This window comes from Malaya genurostris, chromosome 2 (assembly GCF_030247185.1).
Source record: "Malaya genurostris strain Urasoe2022 chromosome 2, Malgen_1.1, whole genome shotgun sequence".
Lineage (NCBI taxonomy): Eukaryota > Metazoa > Arthropoda > Insecta > Diptera > Culicidae > Malaya > Malaya genurostris.
In genome coordinates, this window is record NC_080571.1 from 23,914,056 (window position 1) to 23,935,234 (window position 21,179).

General features: G+C 36.9%; 1 protein-coding gene across 4 annotated transcripts in view; it reads right to left on the reverse strand.

Moving 5' to 3' along the window:
- LOC131430220 (adenylate cyclase type 6) overlaps positions 1 to 21,179 on the reverse strand; it is a 387,241-nt gene that overhangs the window by 239,390 nt on the left and 126,672 nt on the right. For 3 of the 4 annotated variants that reach the window (XM_058594974.1, XM_058594975.1, XM_058594976.1), the window contains one exon: positions 4,393 to 4,626. In XM_058594974.1, the coding sequence (XP_058450957.1) occupies positions 4,393 to 4,506 (114 nt within the window). In that variant the 5' untranslated portion in view covers positions 4,507 to 4,626. The remainder of the gene's footprint in view (positions 1 to 4,392; positions 4,627 to 21,179) is intronic. The other variant, XM_058594977.1, reaches the window with a different exon arrangement.

A 21,179-nucleotide genomic window follows, 5' to 3' on the forward strand; every position in this document is an offset into this window, starting at 1 on the left:
AAAGTTCAAATAATACTAACAGTGGTAAAAATTAGTGCTTTTTACGGAAAAGTGCAGACTGCAGCTAAAATGGACAATATTTTGGACTTACTTGCGGATGAAGAAGGAAAGAAGCTGTTCAGTAAGTACATTTATAATATTTTCAAAGTTTTCTCATTTTTAGCAAAGTACGAAAATGTCTGACGAGTGTATCACTTGCTTTTTTGTCGTAAACCTGTTCCGGGATACGTGGAAGGGCTCGTACGGCACATTATGTGGCACATAAAACGTAACCACACATCACTAACGGTAAATAAATTGTGTCGAAAAACGTGTATTCGAAATTAATATGAAAATTTTCTATACAGATTTCTTGAGGGCTCTAGCTATAATTCGGATGAAAAATCCGAGTCGCGGAGCAAAACGATTGCGTGTATCCGGCGCTGCCAACGATAATCCAGGGCATCTTAGAATGGTGTCAGGTAATATAATACAGTATAGAATTTCATCGAAAATAACAATATTTTTGTATACATCACAGGATGACATCCTTCCGCAATCATATGACGAACCCACATTACACATTAAAGGAGACATGTTTGCGGACAACTCTGAAGCATTTATAATCTGGAGAAACTGGAGCCTGAAAATAAGTGGCGACTATCAATATTTCTTCAAGATACTGGTTGAGTGCTACAATGTGGCGAAAGTCGACTGTCGTCCTTCGGATAATTTTTTTTATATTTATATATTCGCTCATGGGCATTGCTGCCTTAACAACGACGGGAGAAAATTTTATGCGTAGTCTTAAGTAATGTATTCAAAAATCATTAAACTTAACATATCACCGAATAAACCTATATATTATTTTTCGCTGATCCTTTTTAATTTCTTAGTATTTGGTATCAAATACTACAGATTTAGTAATATAGAAGAATTCAGAAAATTCAATTTTTACGTTTTGTTTTGCAAATTTTACCGAACTTCGGTATTAGGTGATGAATAAGTCAGTAAATTTTGACAGTTCGTTGTGGCGATCCAGTTTACCAATCATTCAGTATATTTAAATTTTACTGAACTGTTTACTGACTGTTCAGCTGTTTGAAAGTCAGTAAAATTTTTACCGACACCCGTAAAAAAAGTATAGTGTGTATATGAGAAAGGCAAAAAAAAATTTTCTTCGATTCTTAAAAGAATAACCGAAATCGGTTTGCTTGACCGTCTACTGATAAAAACCATCAAATTGGAAAAGATTTGAGGTCGATTTAGAAAATTTTTTAAGGTTTTTCCCCATTTTCAGTGTTGGTGTACAATTTTTAACACACTTTACCCTATATTTCCGGATCCGGAAGTCGGATCCGCATGAAATTCAGGAATAACGCATGGGACCACAGGACCTTTCATTTGAACCTAAGTTTGTGAAAATCGGTCACGCTATCTATGAGAAAAGTTAAAATACATATTTTCTTATTTTTGCACATTTTACCTCATAACTCTCGAACCGGAAGTCGGATCCAAATACTATTCTGGAATTTTGTATAGGACCTCAAGACCTTTCATTTGAATCTAAGTTTGTGAAAATCGATTCAGCCATCTCTGAGAAAAGTTAGTGCACTTATTTTCACAATTTTTTGCACATTTTACCCCATAATTCCGGAACGGGAAGTCGGATCCAAATAATATTCAGGAATTTTGTATGGGATCACAAGACCTTTCATTTGAATCTAAGTTTGTGAAAATCGGTTCAGCCATCTCCGAGAAAAGTTAGTGCAAAAAAACGTTACATACACACATACGCACATACACACACACACATACACACACACAGACATTTTGCGTACTCGACGAACTGAGTCGAATGGTATATGACACTCGGCCCTCCGGGCCTCGGTTCAAAAGTCTGTTTACAGTGATTGCATAACCTTTCTATATGAGAAAGGCAAAAAGACTTTTCCCACCGCTAATGTCAATGAATCATTCTGAAATTTCCACAGAATAATCAAAACTAATTTTCTAAGAGACTATCAGTTGGGTTTTTCGATATTCGGCACCGTTTCTGAGAAAATCAGATTTGAAACGTGAAAATAACCCTCTAAAAACGCTCTAAAACACACTGGTCTCAGCCCTTAAGTGTGTAGATTCCAAATAACGTAAACTATTTTTACGAGCCAAACCCCAAATAACGTTAACTTTTTTTACGAACTACCTCAATTTACGAATCCTCGTTTAGTTCGTAAATGGAGGTTTCGGTGTACAACAGGAACGAAGCAACGAAGATGAAAATGCAATCTGTGAACCACTGTGCCCCTAAACAAAGTAGAACGATAAGTTGGCTTTGTATTGATTGTGTGATCTTGAGTCTTGTCAAATAAATAAATGAATAAATCAAAATGGCATCGATTATCCAATTGCTCTAAATTAAATCACAGTAATACTGTGTTCACAACTGCAGAGAATAACATGTTTCAACGATAATAATATGAAATTATAACCGCGCTGTTCACACTAGAATTACGTTATGAGCATGACATATTACTTGTTGTTGAGTTTGTTTAGAAACAAACTTCAAAAATACCTATGCCGCAGGTAGAAAAGAAAAAAGTAGGTTGACAACATCTGGCAAATAAAAAATAATCCAGGTACTCGTCCTAGCTACGGATAATGTTACCGTTTCACGCTTATTACCAACGTTTCGAAGGTTTATTGCTTCAAAACGTTGGCCATTTAAGAGAAATGAATATTTTTAAGCAGCAAATGACCAAAAAAGTCATCTTTTAATACAAAAAAACGAAAATGGTTGTACCAAATACAAATAATAATACCCCTAAGTCCCATACAAACGAACCGCCAATGTTTGGTTCACAGCCTGAACAAGTAAGCCTAGCAAATTACTCCCTTTCATTGCGATAGTTTGAAAATGTGGAAGGAGATCGTTTCTGGCAACGCTTTATGCTAGTTGCTACGGTGCAAAACAAACTTGTTTGTTTATGTTTATCGTTGCTGTATTAAACTGCAACAATCAGTCTAATTATCACCGGCACTAGTAAAAAGATGAAAAATGAACACAAACACCCACGAATCTACAAATATCAATACAACTAGTAGTATATTCATGGTGGCTTAACCATTCTAGATTATTTTTTAACTTACATTTCGCTTGTGATCTTGATTATCAGATAAAAACTGTTTGTTTATTTATTTTTCACTATAATAAACAGTAACTATGGGGAACTTGTTCTTACCCTTCAGTGTTGCTAGTTTTATAGAAAACTCGTTAAAGTACATTGTCGCTCTGACAGTGCATCATGACAGTGTACTGCACGATGCAAAATGTGTCCCTGAAAATTTGTCGAAGCATTCCGTATTATAATTTGTATTTGGTTGTACCAGTTTCCTGTTTTGTTTTATTATGATTACGTGGCTACTTTGATGGTAAACTGCTGTTGTTGAACAGCTTGTCAATTGACATAGTCGAAAAGTGACGGAAAACGCGAGCAGGGTTGTGCTTTACGGACAATTATATCATGTTGTTTCGGCCTCCTGTCAAGACGCCATCTTGATGAGATCAAAATCGGAACTTCAAAATCAGCTGATTGCAACGTAAACAAACAAACAGTAATGCATTTGTTTAACGCGTTTACCATGTTTAGTGCACGAAAATTAGTGAATTTTGTGTTGACTCTCTCACAATAACTTGTCGGTTTACCTAAAATACAGCAGGTAATGTTTTGAGACATTAAGTGGAGATAATTTTCACAATTTGATAGTCGCGATGAGTATGAAAACATCGCAGTGTTTGGGGCTCGAAACGCGAGGGGCTCAACGTAATCGGTATACTTTCAAATAACTGGTGCTCACATACCGGTGTCAGATGGCTGTGTTATTTAGACAAAAACATGTTTTAATGTGACGTTTCTGAATATGAAATAACGCAAAAGTAAAACGTGTTATTTCAATTAAAACAGAGTGTGAACATAGTATAAGTCGTAAAACCTCTCATAAAATCGAATTTACCGTGGCATACACTTGGATAGATTATCAAAATGATAAAAGTTGTTCAATTCATAGCTATTAAATTGTGAGCGTGCCAATTGATGAAATCGTTAAATTGTTGACTTTTCGTGCTCGAGACTCTAAAACAAGATTCCTCTCGAGAAAAAAAAAACAAGCCAATAGGCGCTTAGAAACTTTCAGGACAAGGTAAAATGTAAACTCAATTATCGGAGATGGTCGTCGCTGTCTCGGTAGTAATTGGTAACCGAGGCTATTTGTTTTCAATTATTAGCTCGTAGAGCCTCCCAGTTTACCGTCACGCTTCTGCTTTGTTCCCGAGAAACTGAAGCCTCACTTAGGCCCACTTTTACGACACTTCGGTTCTTCGGTTGTTCGGTCCTTTCGATCTTTTGTTCTTACCAGCCTTCCATCGGTGACATTCTTCCGGTTGGCACGTAGAGAAAATCGCTTACACCAGTCACGGTTTTGGTTTTCAGTCGAGAACGAACGGAGCAGCGGCAATGGCGATGTCATGGCGGTCCTCGGCACGAAATTGTTGTCACTACGAGAGGGTTTGTCACTCCTCGTTCTTGTTCTCCTGTCGGTGTATTTCGAGAACTGGAGCGTGGAATGCTTCACTTAGGTTTTCCTTAACTGAAAAGACAAAGAAATTAAAGAGAAACAATTACTGACTGGTTATAAGAAAAAAAAATCACCATCTTAATAAAAAATGTTACATCTACAAACGAAGAAAGGCCTTATTTAATAGGTAGAATGGAACGCATTCATACGAATAACTCATGTCGATCAAGGAAATTCCAAGCTTCCGGTCGAAAAATTTACATAGACCCAGGGAAATAATTTTGCATTGCAGGTGGCCCCCAACAGCGGGTTGCTCTTCCCGGAAGCATTCCATTGAATTGAGTGTTGTTTGTAGGCTCCATACCAGCATGAATCAAATAAAACCCTTGAACAATACCACCATCCCATCTTTACTCATCTACTGAAGACTTGCTAGAACCGTTATCATAATTGTTAACTAAATTTCCGAGAAAATCTGACACAGCCTTTTCCTTGTGTCAAAAACCGGACGTGACGTGATGAGTGGTGATGATGAGATGAAATCACTTCCCCGTGTACAATTGTTTAGGAAAAGGCCTGCTGGGATCGGGCGTGTAAATTGTTCCGTAGAACATGACGTCAAGAGTGAGAGTGCGTTTGCTTGGATCCATTTCACCTGAGTAGGCTGGTGACTGGTGGAGTTGAAACTTCAGAATTGTTTGCTCCAAACAAACGGCAAAGCACCGAAATTAATGAAATTGTCAGCCGAAAAGATCTACAAAACGGGTAAAGCATATCAACTTGGCAAGTGCTAATCAATTTCCACCGAATTAAAGAAGAATTTCTTCAACAACCGCTCCGATGTCGGTTCGTTTGATCTTGCTTTCGTTCGAGAATAAACAGATTAATGACATCACTGCCAGTGTAATTAATATTCGTCAAACAACGAGTGCTCTTAATTATTCGAATATGGCAACATTCGAAATGGCAACACGATGGAAATTGAAACAACCTCCCGAATCAAGACTCGTTTCCGGTGGGTCTGGCTGAACAATGGACAATAATATTATCCAGGAGAGTAGCTCGTTGCCCGGTCAGTTGCGGTTTCCGACGCCGCCGCCTTCCGGATTCTATGACCGGAGCTAGAGGCCATCAATTACCGGTTCCCAGCTGGATGAAGTGCGAAGTTGGATGAGGGGACGCATCATAGAAGGAAACTGATCTCGCTGAGCTGCTGCTGGTGTTTGCGAAATGGAAATTAATGGATTAATAATGAATGCAATAAGCTGCCATTGTTGGGTCCATTTGTGGCCGGTTGAATTGTCGGCGTCGGTTGCTTCTGCAGAACCCAAATGAATCGTGAAATATTAGATAGGTTGGAAGGTAGGTGGGTAGCGGGGAGGACGCCGACGACCACGTCGAAATTTCAATTTCCTATTAATTTAGGTTTTAAACCTGTTGCATCAGTTATCAAACCGTAGCACCGAGTCCGAGCGAATCATAGCTGTATCGTATTGTGATCCAATGAGGTAGAAGCAGGTAAGGCAACAGAGTTTTACAGCTTGTGGACTGAATTTTGATTTTGTCAACCGAGTAACTTTCACCATACCGTTCGAAACTTACTTCTAGCGAGTTTCTGCATAGATTTACAATAGAGACAACCAATGTATTCTGCCTCACCTGTTTATTATCACATTGATTGCGAGTCGGAAGTGAATTCTCTTGTTTTGCACACCCCTCGGCATGTTGCGTAGGCTGTTAACTAATACTTTATTTTTCAATAGCAAAAACATCGAATGCGGTAATAATAATCTAGTGGCAATTTGGGGAAATGTTGCAGTCGTCGTTTAAAACTAACATTATGACGAACGTTTCATTAAATCCTGAGTAATTAATGCGTCTTTTAATTGGGAATCATTCAGGCACTATTTCCTGGGGCTTCGGGACTCATTATTATTTTAACTTGTTTTCATTAGTTTATACCTGCATGAATCCAGAGGGTTTTGAGTAATGAAAAATTGAAATATTTTATTCATAGGAAGACCGAACAGGATTACAGTTGATGTTCGGTGCTGTCAAATCACGTGCCAAATGTTGTACAATGCTGGGCCTTAGCCCTTGATATCACAACTAAGCATGACTGAAACAAGTGTTCCGAACGGAAAATCTTTGTCAATGGTTTGTTTACACTTTCAGTTGCAAAACAATTTGCAGAAAAATTTCAGTTGCAAAAATGACATCGCAGCCAGAGAAGTAACGCTTCAAAATTTTGCTCACACATCACGAAAATTCGAACTACCCGCACGCCAAGTAAGCGAAATATTTAAATGTGATTAAATCAATTTGTACTAACATAATAGTTAATCGACCGAGATATCGCGAGCAAGCTGAGAGAGTGTCGTCTACAACCTTACGCAGTTCGAAAAAATCTTCAAACGCACATAAATGGAGCGTTGTATTTCACACAAATTTATATTCAAGAACATGCTGTGTGATTTAAAAATTACATAGATTGAAATCGAATGAAAAAAAAACAAAAGATCGATAGCAGCAGCGCGACTTGAACCAAGAACACTCAGATTATAAAGGTTAACTCTCTTGACATTTTTTTAGGTTTATTCATGATTCTCAGAACTGAATTTCCAATACAGTTTTTTTACTTTTTTAGCGAGAACTTTTGCATTTTTACTATTTTGCATTGTTTTAAAATATTTCCTATTTTTTTGCAATTTTTTTACAAATGTTTGCAATTTTGTCCCGATTTTAATATTTTGTAATTTTCCAAAAAAAAATGCAACAAATCGAAAAAAACAAAAACAAAATGCAACAATTTTTTTTTTTTTATTCAATATTATAGTATAATTTTAAGGCACACTGCTTAAGCTCTAAGATGCCAAGGGTATTTACTAATCTTAATTACGACTAACTTAAAACTAGAAAAGTATCATTATGTAATGTAGCGGTAGCGGATTCTCGAGAAGCTATCGGTAGTGGCCGGTGAATTGAATATCGCATGAGGGTCTTCCATATGCCGTTGGCGAAGATCCATGTTGGCCGCATCCTTCGGTCCGCGTGGGTCCGCGGGAAACACCCCCAGGCTACGAAGGCCCGGCGGGTGGCCCGCATGCTGGTTTTCGACTGGGGCGGCCTTCCGTGGACGATGATGGTGATGTTACGGAAGAGAATGAAAAAAAAGTAAATATTGTGGAAACGGGGTAAAAAGGGGATGTGGGAACAAAATGTTTGAAAACGATAAAGATCTAATTAGTTGCCATCGAGATGGTGAAGAGATAGGGAAGGGGTAACGAAAAAGTTAGTGACAAAAAAAGATCTTGTTAGTTCCAATGAAGATGGTGGACAGGGACGGGGATCGAGAGAATCGGGCGGATGTTAGTGTCGAACCTGTAGGTGGAGTTTATACTTTCTGAACGAGGATAAACACATTACACTTGTATATCAATGTGTTTAAGGTACTGGTATATGAGAAGCATATATAAACTATCCCGACTCGCCAACACATCCCGAACCGGAACCTCAGGCGGTCTACCTCGGGCCCTAAGGGATTCCAGTAGCTTCGACCTGGCGTCACGATACTCTACGCACGACCACACGACATGCTCGATGTCCTGATAACCGTCGCCACAGGTGCAGAGACCGCTCTCCGCAAGCCCAACACGCCGGAGATGTGCGTTGAAGGTGTAGTGATTTGACATGAGCCGCGACATAACACGAATGAAATCGCGACTCACGTTCATCCCCCTGAACCAAGGTTTCGTCGATACCCTAGGGATAATGGAATGCAGCCATCGTCCCAGTTCGCCATTGCTCCATGAAGTTTGCCAACTTTCGAGAGTTTTCTGACGAGAGATACTGAAAAATTCATTGAAGCAGATTGGTCTTTCATAAATATCACCTTCTAATGCGCCCACCTTAGCCAATGAGTCTGCCTTTTCATTGCCTGGAATGGAACAATGCGAAGGGACCCAGACTAACGATATTAAATAAGACCGTTCAGATAAAGTTCGCAAGTGTTCCCGTATTTTCCCCAGGAAATATGGGGGATACTTTCCTGGCTTCATTGCCCGGAGAGCTTCTATTGAGCTTAGACTGTCCGTCACAATGAAGTAATGGTCTTTGGGCAAGGTTTCAATGATCTCAAGGGTGTACTGAATAGCAGCTAATTCTGCGACGTAAACTGAAGCCGGATCACTGAGTTTGTAAGAAGCGGTGATGTTTTGATTGAAGATGCCGAAGCCTGTGGACCTGTCGATGTTTGATCCATCAGTGTAAAACACCTTTTCACAGTTGACTGTTCTAAATTTATTATAAAATATATTAGGGGCCACTCGAGGGCGTACGTGTTCCGGAATTCCACGAATCTCTTCTCTCATGGATGTGTCGAAAAACACAGTAGAATCAGAAGTATCCAAGAAATGAGCACGATTGGAAACAAACGAAGAAGGATTAATATTCTGAGCCATGTAATCAAAATACAAGGACATAAAACGGGTTTGAGAATTGAGCTCGACAAGCCTTTCGAAATTTTCAATCACCATCGGATTCAGGATGTCGCATCGGATTAGCAATCGATATGAGAGATCCCAGAATCGATTTTTCAACGGTAAGACGCCCGCCAGTACTTCAAGACTCATCGTATGAGTCGACTGCATGCAACCTAGGGCAATACGCAAACAACGATACTGAATTCTTTCCAGCTTGATGAAATGAGTGTTCGCCGCGGATCGGAAGCAAAAGCATCCGTATTCCATCACGGACAATATCGTTGTTTGGTATAACCTGATCAGGTCTCCTGGGTGGGCACCCCACCATGATCCGGTTATTGTACGAAGAAAATTGATTCTCTGTTGGCATTTTTGTTTCAGATACCTAATGTGACATCCCCAGGTGCCTTTGGAGTCGAACCAGACCCCGAGATATTTAAATGTGAAGACCTGAGCTATGGTTTCACCCCCTAGTTGAAGCTGTAATTGTGCTGGTTCTCGCTTCCTTGAAAATACAACCAGCTCAGTTTTCTCCGTAGAGAACTCGATACCCATTTGAAGAGCCCATGTGGATAAGTTGGCAAGAGTATCTTGCAATGGTCCTTGGAGATCGGCAGCTTTGGGTCCTATAATAGACACAACACTGTCGTCGGCAAGTTGTCTTAGCGTGCAAGATGTGTTGATACATTCATCAATGTTGTTCACGTAAAAGTTGTATAAAAGGGGGCTTAAGCATGAGCCCTGAGGAAGACCCATGTAACTGAATCGTATTGTCGACAAATCACCATGCGCGAAATACATGTATTTCTCGGACAACAGATTATACAAAAAGTTATTCAAAATTGGTGAAAGACCATGCTGATGCAACTTCTCAGATAGGATGTTTATGGAAACTGAATCAAAAGCCCCCTTGATGTCTAGGAAAACTGACGCCATTTGTTCTTTACGAGCAAATGCCATTTGAATTTCTGTTGAGAGCAACGCAAGACAATCGTTCGTTCCTTTACCCCTGCGGAAACCAAATTGTGTATCTGAAAGTAAGCCATTAGTCTCGACCCAATTGTCTAGACGAAACAGAATCATTTTTTCGAACAATTTCCGGATACAGGAAAGCATAGCAATCGGCCGATACGAATTGTGATCGGAGGCAGGTTTCCCTGGTTTTTGAATGGCGATAACTCTTACTTGTCTCCAGTCATGTGGGACAATATTATCCTCAAGAAGCCTATTGAATAAATTCAATAAGCGCCTTTTGGCAGAGTCAGGCAAATTTTTCAACAAGTTGAATTTGATTTTGTCTAACCCCGGAGATTTATTGTTACACGATAAAAGCGCAAGTGAGAACTCGACCATCGAAAAAGGTGTTTCGTTTCTGTTTGATGAAGCGACGCGCATGATTGTCTGTTCCGGAACCGAGTCAGGACATACTTTTTTAGCGAAATCGAATATCCAGCGGTTAGAATATTCCTCGCTTTCGTTTGTGGTGTTTTTGTTGCGCATTCGTCGGGCTGTGTTCCAAAGAGTGCTCATTGATGTTTCTCTCGATAATCCGTCTACGAATCGACGCCAATAACCGCTTTTCTTCGCTTTAATCAAGCTTTTCATTTTAGCGTCTAATGCCGCGTAGTTTCTGAAATTATCAGGTGTTCCGTTTTTCCTAAACTCGACAAATGATGCAGTTCTCTCCGCGTTTAATTCTGAGCACTCTTTGTCCCACCACGGGTTGGGGGGACGGATGTTAGTTTTCGCGCCGGGTACACGTTTCGTCTGAGCTTGAGTCGCGGTGTCGAGAATCAAGCCAGCCATAAACGTATACTCTTCCTCCGGAGGAAGTTCTTGTGTTGTTTCTAGATTCTCAGATATCAAATTTGCGTAGCATTTCCAATCAATGTTTCGTGTGAGGTCATACGAAACATTGATTGTTTCCGATGGTCTTAATCCGGTGGCGATTGAAATTACGATAGGCAGATGATCGCTACCGTGGGGATCAGGGATTACCTTCCACGTGCAACCCAACCGTAGCGATGTCGAGCAAAGGGATAAGTCCAGCGCACTTGGTCTTGCTGGTGGTGCAGGAATTCGTGTCATTTCTCCCGTATTCAAGATTGTCATATTGAAGTTGTCGCAGATATCATGGATCATAGTTGATCTGTTATCGTCGTGAAGACAGCCCCATCCCGTACCGTGTGAGTTAAAGTCTCCTAAAACCAACGTCGGTGCGGGAAGAAGCTCTATGATATCATTGAGCCGCCGATGCCCAACCGAGGCTCTTGGAGGAATGTAGATGGAAGCAATGCAAAGGTCCTTGCCTTTGATTGTAACATGACATGCGACAACTTCAATACCTGGTATCGAGGGGAGGTTAATGCGATAGAAAGAATAGCACTTTTTGATCCCCAAAAGTACTCCTCCATAGGAATCATCTCGATCCAGACGAATAATGTTAAAATCGTGGAAGTTTAAGGGTATTTCAGAAGTTAGCCAAGTTTCGCACAATGCAAATGCGTCACATTTCAGATTATTTACTAGAAATTTGAAAGGATCTATTTTTGGGATGATACTTCTACAATTCCACTGTATAACAGTGATTGTATCCGTGACCTCGGTGGATGTCTTAGCCATCGAAGGATACGATCGCTGAAAGAAGGGGCCATTTTGCAGTCAACTGCTTCAAGAATGTTTTAACTGTGGGAATAAAAGCCATTATCAGGCTTTTAAGAGGTTCAGAAATATTGAAAGTAGACATGATCCAGTCCACAATATCAGAGAATTTAACAAACCCAGTATTTGGTAAATTTTCTGACTGATCTTTAGGGACTTTCGGGGGTTTTGAAGTCCCAGGAAGTGATGGAAATTCTTGCTCGGAATTTAATTTTCCAAGGCCTGGAGCTTTTTTCTCTGGTTTTTTGCCATCACTACCAGTTGTTGTAATTTTTCGGAACCCATCAGAGGACATCTTCGAATCCTTACTAGGGAGCTTTTGAGAAGATTTATTTCTTCTCTTTCTAATTGATGAGCTATGAGGGACAGCCGAAGATGTACCTTCGAGGGGGTCATCATATTCGCTCTCGTCAGTTGACAAGTAAGCGTAAGGATTTTCGGTAGGTGGCGTAGCACATTTCAACATTTCTGCAAAAGAGCGTTTGGAATGTTGCTTAAGTGAACGCTTCATTTTATCCTTACGCAATTTGTACACGGGACAATCAGAGAGGTCATGCGGCCCCTACTTACAGTAGAGACACTTTTCATTGTCTCCACTGCAGGAGTTATCCGCATGACTCCCTCCACACTTTATACACCGGGATTTATTGCAACAATGGGATGCTGTATGTCCCAATTGTTTGCAATTGGTGCAGTTCATGACCCGCGGCACAAAAAGACGAACAGGTAAACGGACTCGGTCCAGGAGGACGTAATTAGGCAAAGCCGAGCCAGCGAAAGTCACCCGATACGAGTCTGATGGGATATAGGACTTAGTCCCATCCTCAGCGGTCGATACTGAACGCAATTGCTTGCAGTCCAGTATCTTAACGTTCTTGAGTAGGGGGTTTTTAAAACCGCCTGCCCCATGCTTAAGAACGTCCTCGCAAGTCAGACTCGGATCGGTGATCACGCCGTCTATCTCGACTTCGCGAGCTGGTACGTATACGCGATACTCCCGCGTGAAATTCTCATTTCGAACGATCTCATTAGCCTGTTTTGCATTGGCTAACAAGACCCTAAGCTTGTCCGGGCGTACTTTCTCAATTTTTTGTACAGTATTGTATCGCGAGGACAGGTCATTAGAAAGTTTTAGAAGGTTCAATTTTTTACCATTCGCTTTGGTCCGGATGTAAACCGCATACGGTCCGGCCGAGAGTGCAAGCCCATCGGGATAGCTTCTAATGCGAGATTTATTGCCATCAGAAGCATCCATTTGATCATCTAGGGGAAGGTCAGGCAGTTCTGTGCCTTTTGTCATGGCACGGAAATGTGTCCGTGCGGGTAAATATTAGGGGGCAATAAAAATCTAATGGTACTGAACAACAGGGAAAAAGAAAAAAAATACTTAGCTTTAGCTCTCGAAGGGTGATCGGCCGACAAGGCCCGGTCCTAGGCGACCGGTGAATACTCCAGTTCAATAAAGTGCAAAAAACCTCTTTGAGGAAAAAGCACTTTGTTTTTAGTCTCTCACTACACTGTCCAATGAAACCAATCTTTTTATCACTATATATATTTATCACTGTTTCTAATGTACAACGATATATACGCAGCGCCCAGCGCTGGCGCTGGCTAACGGTACCACACGCAGTGCTGCTTTACACAAGCTCACAGTCGGCCTTGAGAACGGATTAATTAGAACTATCACTCGACCGCACTGATGCACACAATAGAATACGAAATGACCTTGATAACGGAATAAAACAATTCACCACGCGATTGGAGAAAGCAGAATTTACGTCCGATCGATCCGATAGTCACGACACGAATGATGCAACAATTTTGTTTCTTTTTTGCGATTTGTTCCATTTTGTTGGAAAATTTTTACAATTTTTTTGCAGGTGTTTGCTTTTTTTGCATGTTTTACAATTTTACCTCGATTTTTTCTAATTCTCTGCATTTAGTTTTTTTGCATTATCACAATTTTTGCATTTTTTGCATTTTTTGCATTTTTTGCATTTTTTGCATTTTTTGCATTTTTTGCATTTTTTGCATTTTTTGCATTTTTTGCATTTTTTGCATTTTTTGCATTTTTTACATTTTTTGCATTTTTTGCATTTTTTGCATTATTTGCATTTTTTGCATTTTTTGCATTTTTTGCATTTTTTGCATTTTTTGCATTTTTTGCATTTTTTGCATTTTTTGCATTTTTTGCATTTTTTGCATTTTTTGCATTTTTTGCATTTTTTGCATTTTTTGCATTTTTTGCATTTTTTGCATTTTTTGCATTTTTTGCATTTTTTGCATTTTTTGCATTTTTTGCATTGTTTACAATTTTCACAATTTTTCCTTTATTTTGCAATTTTTGCAATTTTTGCAATTTTTGCAATTTTTGCAATTTTTGCAATTTTTGCAATTTTTGCAATTTTTGCAATTTTTGCAATTTTTGCAATTTTTGCAATTTTTGCAATTTTTGCAATTTTTGCAATTTTTGCAATTTTTGCAATTTTTGCAATTTTTGCAATTTTTGCAATTTTTGCAATTTTTGCAATTTTTGCAATTTTTGCAATTTTTGCAATTTTTGCAATTTTTGCAATTTTTGCAATTTTTTCAATTTTTGCAATTTTTTCAATTTTTTCAATTTTTGCAATTTTTTCAATGTTTGCAATTTTTTCAATGTTTGCAATTTTTGCAATTTTTGCAATTTTTGCAATTTTTGCAATTTTTGCAATTTTTGCAATTTTTGCAATTTTTGCAATTTTTGCAATTTTTGCAATTTTTGCAATTTTTGCAATTTTTGCAATTTTTGCAATTTTTGCAATTTTTGCAATTTTTGCAATTTTTGCAATTTTTGCAATTTTTGCAATTTTTGCAATTTTTGCAATTTTTGCAATTTTTGCAATTTTTGCAATTTTTGCAATTTTTGCAATTTTTGCAATTTTTGCAATTTTTGCAATTTTTGCAATTTTTGCAATTTTTGCAATTTTTGCAATTTTTGCAATTTTTGCAATCTTTGCAATTTTTGCAATTTTTGCAATTTTTGCAATTTTTGCAATTTTCGCAATTTTTGCAATTTTTGCAATTTTTGCAATTTTTGCAATTTTTGCAATTTTTGCAATTTCTGCAATTTTTGCAATTTTTGCAATTTTTGCAATTTTTGCAATTTTTGCAATTTTTGCAATTTTTGCAATTTTTGCAATTTTTGCAATTTTTGCAATTTTTGCAATTTTTGCAATTTTTGCAATTTTTGCAATTTTTGCAATTTTTGCAATTTTTGCAATTTTTGCAATTTTTGCAATTTTTGCAATTTTTGCAATTTTTGCAATTTTTGCAATTTTTGCAATTTTTGCAATTTTTGCAATTTTTGCAATTTTTGCAATTTTTGCAATTTTTGCAATTTTTGCAATTTTTGCAATTTTTGCAATTTTTCGGAAATTTTTTGCAATATTTGCAATTTTTGCAATTTTTGCAATTTTTGCAATTTTTGCAATTTTTGCAATTTTTGCAATTTTTGCAATTTTTGCAATTTTTGCAATTTTTGCAATTTTTGCAATTTTTGCAATTTTTGCAATTTTTGCAATTTTTGCAATTTTTGCAATTTTTGCAATTTTTGCAATTTTTGCAATTTTTGCAATTTTTGCAATTTTTGCAATTTTTGCAATTTTTGCAATTTTTGCAATTTTTGCAATTTTTGCAATTTTTGCAATTTTTGCAATTTTTGCAATTTTTGCAATTTTTGCAATTTTTGCAATTTTTGCAATTTTTGCAATTTTTGCAATTTTTGCAATTTTTGCAATCAGGTATGTTTAAGGCATTATGGGGAAGATTAGCAAGTTTTTTTCAAAATTTTTGAAGATGTATTTCGTCCATTGAAATATTCTTGAAAATTTTTTAACATATTTTTTCTCTCTTTCAATTTTTGCACCACTCCGGATTTTCTAGTGACAAATAAAAAAAAAATTGGGATATGTTAAAGTGGTATGTTTTCATATTTTTGAAAAATGTAGACGACCACAATATTTGATATTTCCTGAAAAATAAATAACAATCGACCATGCGCTCCCATCAAGTTCTGAGAGAAGGAAACGCATGGTGTTTTGTTCTAGTAGTTTATGCAACTCAAGCTCAGGGCAAATCGTTGCAAATTGAAGGTAAAAATAGGCAGTTTAGTGCAAATCTAGAATAATTTGATTAGCTGTGCGATATTCGCACCAAACGAGCGCAAATCAAGCTAACATGTGACTGCTTCTCGTTCGAGAAAAATTTTCCGAAAAGTGTTTAATATCGTAGAGGATTCCACAGTTTGGCCCCTTTTGAATGCCAGAAATGAATCCCGGGCAGCATTTTGAAAGTTTTTTCCACACGAATATTGATATTTATGAAATGTTGAAATATGTGAGCGATTGTACGACTTGTAATGATTTCTTCTAGGTCAAGGCTCAAGCTTACAAATAACTTGAAATGACGCTCTACTTCATGAAAAACAAATGCAATCTTCCAAAACCGAATCATCATTTTCAGGACTACAAAATCTCAAGCGGTCAAACGGTATCAAATCATCTCGAATGCAGTCCTACGTTAATCTCGCGATTATGTTTGTGGCATTACCTGTTCCAAGTTCTTTTTTCTATTTGTGTCATTTTTGATAGTTTTGCTGTTTTTACTATTTTTGGTATATTGGCATCTTCGGTACTTTTAGTATCTTGGATTTTGGTATTGTAAGTATTTTTGATAGGTGTAATATTTTTGCTGTTTTGGTAGAATATTTGATATTTCAAAATTTTTGGTTGGGTAAGGGCTCCCTATTTCATCTCATTTGTAAGGACGCTACCTTAAAAACCTGATTTAGCCACTAAAATCATCACGATTGTTTTCATATTTTTGCTAGATTCGCCTTGCTCCACGTTGGGAATTGATTCACATTCCTTGGAAATTAAAATAATATTCAAAAAATCAACTAAAAGCACTTCTGATATGTTCACTACTCTGCTCCTAATTTTATCTCAAAGGATTTTTATTTATCCTATCGTTGGTCCTTTATTCATCCCATAAATTAGCAATGGCGACAGCAATCAAAACCAAAATATTGCACTACTACACTCTCAGGTTCAAAATGTCAGAATTTTCCTTGAAAAGGGCCTAATGGCCTTTTATTTGAACCTAAGTTTATGAAAATCGGTCGCGCCATCTATGAGAAAAGCTAGAAAACATATTTTCATTTTTTTACACATTTTACCCCATAACTCCCGAACCGGAAATCGGATCCAAATAATATTCAGGAATTTGGTATGGGACTACAAGATCTTTGATTTGAACCGAAGTTTGTGAAAATCGGTTCAGCCATCTCCGAGAAAAGTTAGTGCAAAAAAACGTTACATACACACATACGCACATACACAGACACAGATATTTTGCGTACTCGATGAACTGAGTCGAATGGTATATGACACTCGGCTCTCCGGGCCTCGGTTCAAAAGTCGGTTTTCACAGTGATTGCATAACCTTTCTATATGAGAAAGACGAAAACAAAATAAAAAGAATTGTTACTATTTAGGCATAAGCCCTTCTAAAAACAAAATGCAGAACCAGAGATGCCATTTATACGGATTTTTCTGTGTTGTATAGAGTTGTGCGTTCGCATACTGATTTAAATCTGATTACAGATTTTAAACAGATTTTCTTAATTTAATACAGATTTGTAAAGGTTCATAAACAGTAAGAAGTAAAAAGTTAGACTTTTCTCTCTGAGTATCTGTTAGTATTTGATTGCAGTTATTCTTCAACAGTTTATTATTCAACGGACAAATCACATGTTAAAATGGACATCTTTTGTGCAAATATTTGATGATGAACACTGATAAACATTTATATTAGAATTTTAAACCAATTTGAACTGATTCATTTTATTAGTTAAAACAGATAGAACAGATACATATTTTCTATGAAAATATATGGGATCTCTGTGCACAGCCGTTGAAATACACACACTTAACAGTGCTATGTTGACGTATAGCGGAAAGAAACCAGTGCTACTAGATTTGCCACAATGGTTATTTCATAAGTATTTAACACGCTCTTTTTGATAATATTCGAAGCCGAAACAGTTTTATTGCAATATAAATATCAACAATATAATTAAACTAATGTCACGGACACTAAAAATATACTTGTTGATGATTTGAAGAAGGAAAACTTTTTTTTTGTAACATAATGAGAAAACTTGGCAACTATGCGAAACCAAATGAGATGAAAACAAAGCGCAATCAAGTGAACTAAGTGAAAAACTTTCATCTCATATTTTTGAACACTTTTATTGCTTGTCGGGTAATGTTTGAAGCTTTTAATCGGTAATTAAACAAGTGGCAAGTCAACATTACTAATTATGAAGTCATCCAGCATTCAATAGTAGTGTAATTGTACGAAATAGTGATCATGTTTTGAGACGAATCGATTAGTGGATATTCAGAAACATGACGAACTGTAAATCTTGAGACGAAAATATGTCCTAAATTGAAAAGTGAGATTGTTTTAAATGAAAGAAAAACGATCACCGAAGAATTTAAAACCATTTCTTCCAATGAGAAAGTGTGACAACAGCTTGAATAATCATTTTCAAACATTTCACTTAACGCTAGTGTATTTTTTTTTATCTGGCATCTCTGTGCACAGCCGATGAAGCACACACACCCACTTGCACGCGGCGGCCTATTTCCCCCCAGACGGCTGGCTATATCTGCCAGCCATTTTTGAGGAATTCTACCAGAATTCCGGCAGAACAACAATGCAACAACCGTTTCCGGCAGAGAATCTCGCCTAGCGGTTATTAACGGTTCCTTTTCTGTCGGATTCTTGCCATACAAGATTAAATCGGTTCTACATTTTTAGCGTTTTGGTTCTTTTTTTTTAATAAAAAGTACATATGAAAGGCAATAAGTTATTGCCCTTCATATATACTAATAATGGAAAATGTTATTGTCAATAATATTGCTTTCTCACTACCAAACATACCCATAATTTAATCTTATTTACCTCGTCTCAAGATTCGTTTCTTGTATGTACATGCGAGATTGACGAATACCAAATGAAGTCGAATAAAAAAAACTAAAAAAGGAGGAGGGAAATAAACAAGGCACGTACGGCGAGATAATGACGCAATTTCGCTTGGACAAATTTGACAGCAGCCTGAATGCAGCCAGCCTTCTGACGGTTTCCAAAATTCCTCACAAGCCGGCATACATAACAGCGTTATGTTGACATATCTCGGTTAATTTTTCAAAAGGGCGTATGAGCAAGCGACAGTTTTTCTTTAATCGCTCTCTCTTTCAATTATTGTGATGTGATTAAAAAGATTTTCTTTGATATCACTGTTCGGTTTGAAAGTCGAAAGTTTCGGGTATCATTTTATGCAAAGAGTTGTGTGATAAACGTGGAAACCGCTTGGTAATTAATAGAAGAGAAAGTAAACAAAGAGAAACTGTCACGCCTACAAAAATAGACATTAGTTTTTTACCTTTGTTTGGATCTCACTTCCGGTTATGGAAGAACAGGTTAAGATGTGTTTAAAATTTTTAACTGTGATCTAGAGCGAAAATGCAAAAAAAAACGATGAATTCCTACTAACTTGGGTGAAAATCAGGTCCAGGTACAGAATCCATAATCCTGTTGAAAATTCAAAAGGTTATGCAAATGTATTCCCAAATAATCTTTTCCTGTTTGTTCAAACTGTTTCTATTCAATATTCAAAGAAAAGTTTTATTTTTGAGTCCCTAAGTAATATTAATGGAAACATGAGTTATAAGAGAAAGGCATCATAACACTACTAGGTGGAGTAAAACAGGTATTTTTGTCTGTAGTACCGGAATACCTTTTCTCAGTTTAGCCATCTCAAAGAAATGTGAGTGAGTTCCGTTTTAGAAATTCTTATCACTATTTCCGGTACTTCCGAAACTGGGTTCCGGAGTTTTTTTATCGTTTTTTACTCTAATTATTTCCAAAAAAAACATGGTAAAAATGTTTAGTCTTTTTCAACAGATGGTCTAGACCAATTTTGGAAAAATAAAGTGAGCAAAGTGGCTTTCTGTAATAAAGTCTTCACGCTGTCAACTCCGAATACGATTTTGCGCAGTCGAATTAAACACTGAAAAAAATCGGTTCTCAAAACATAAGGTAAATTTACAAAATAATACAACTTTCGAATTAAACGAAACATTGTCCCAAGGTAGGTTGTTCTGTTCCTTTTCAATCGTCCATGTATTGTAAGGCTTACAGTTTTAGGGAAAACAGAAGTGTTTTTAACTAAAACTTTTTCTTGTTCAATACTGGTACTTTTTGCAAATATCGGGCAACCAGTATTCTGTGAAATCTTCCTCTCAAATTGAGATTCATTGAATTCTTGGATGATAATGACTTTTAGTTTAGTTTAGTTTTCAATAAAAAAGACACTGTAAAATTGTTCTCAAAAAATAAATGTTATTTTTTGTAATTGGATTTTAAAATTATTAGGTCAATTTTTTTCAGTATAGGACTCGATATGGTAGTATTTTTACGTTATTTTCATTGGAAAATTTGACTGATTTTGTGAAAATTACTAGTATAATACTATACGCCCTTTTGAAAAATTACCCGAGATATAGCGGAAAGAAACCAGTGCTACTAGATTTGCTACAATGGTTATTTCATTAGTATTTATCACGCTCTTTCCGGTAATATTCGAAGCCGAAACAATTTTATTGAAAAATAAACATCAACAATATAATTAAATTAATGTCACGGATCTCAAAAAAAAACTTGTTGATGATAATTTGAAGTAGGAAAACTATTTTTTTGTAACATAATGAGAAAATTTGGCAACTTTGAAAAGCCAAATGAGATGAAAACAAAGCGCAATCAAGTGAAATAAGTGAAAAACTTTCATCTTATATTTTTGAAGACTTTTTTTGCTTGTCGGGTAATTTTTGAAATTTTAATCGTTAATTAAGCAAGTGGTAAATGAACATTACTAATTATGAAGTCATCCAGCATTCAATAGTAGTGAGATTGTGCGAAATAGTGATCATGTTTTGTGACAAATCGATTTGTAGATATTCAGAAACATGACAAACTGTAAACCTTGAGACGAAAATGTGCCCAAATTTGTAAAGTGAGTTTGTTTTAAATGGAAAAAAACGATCACCGAAAAATTTAAAACCATTTCTTCCAATGAGGAAGTATGACAATAGCTAAAACATTATACAGTTTGGTTCAGGAACGTTGTAAAATATTATTCATGTTCAAAGTAATGAGGTGAAGGGATGAGATGGAAATAGGAGCTCAGATGAAATAGGAAGCCGTTACCCTACATTTAGTTTTTCTAGAATTCTTTCTGGTATTTTCGGTAATGCTTTTGGCGATGTAATAATTATCAAATTACGATTACTTTTTAGAATCAGTATCATTTTTGCGATGTTTGCTCGATGTATTAAAGATAGTCCCCCCCATCCTGAATCAGATTGATGACCACCATTA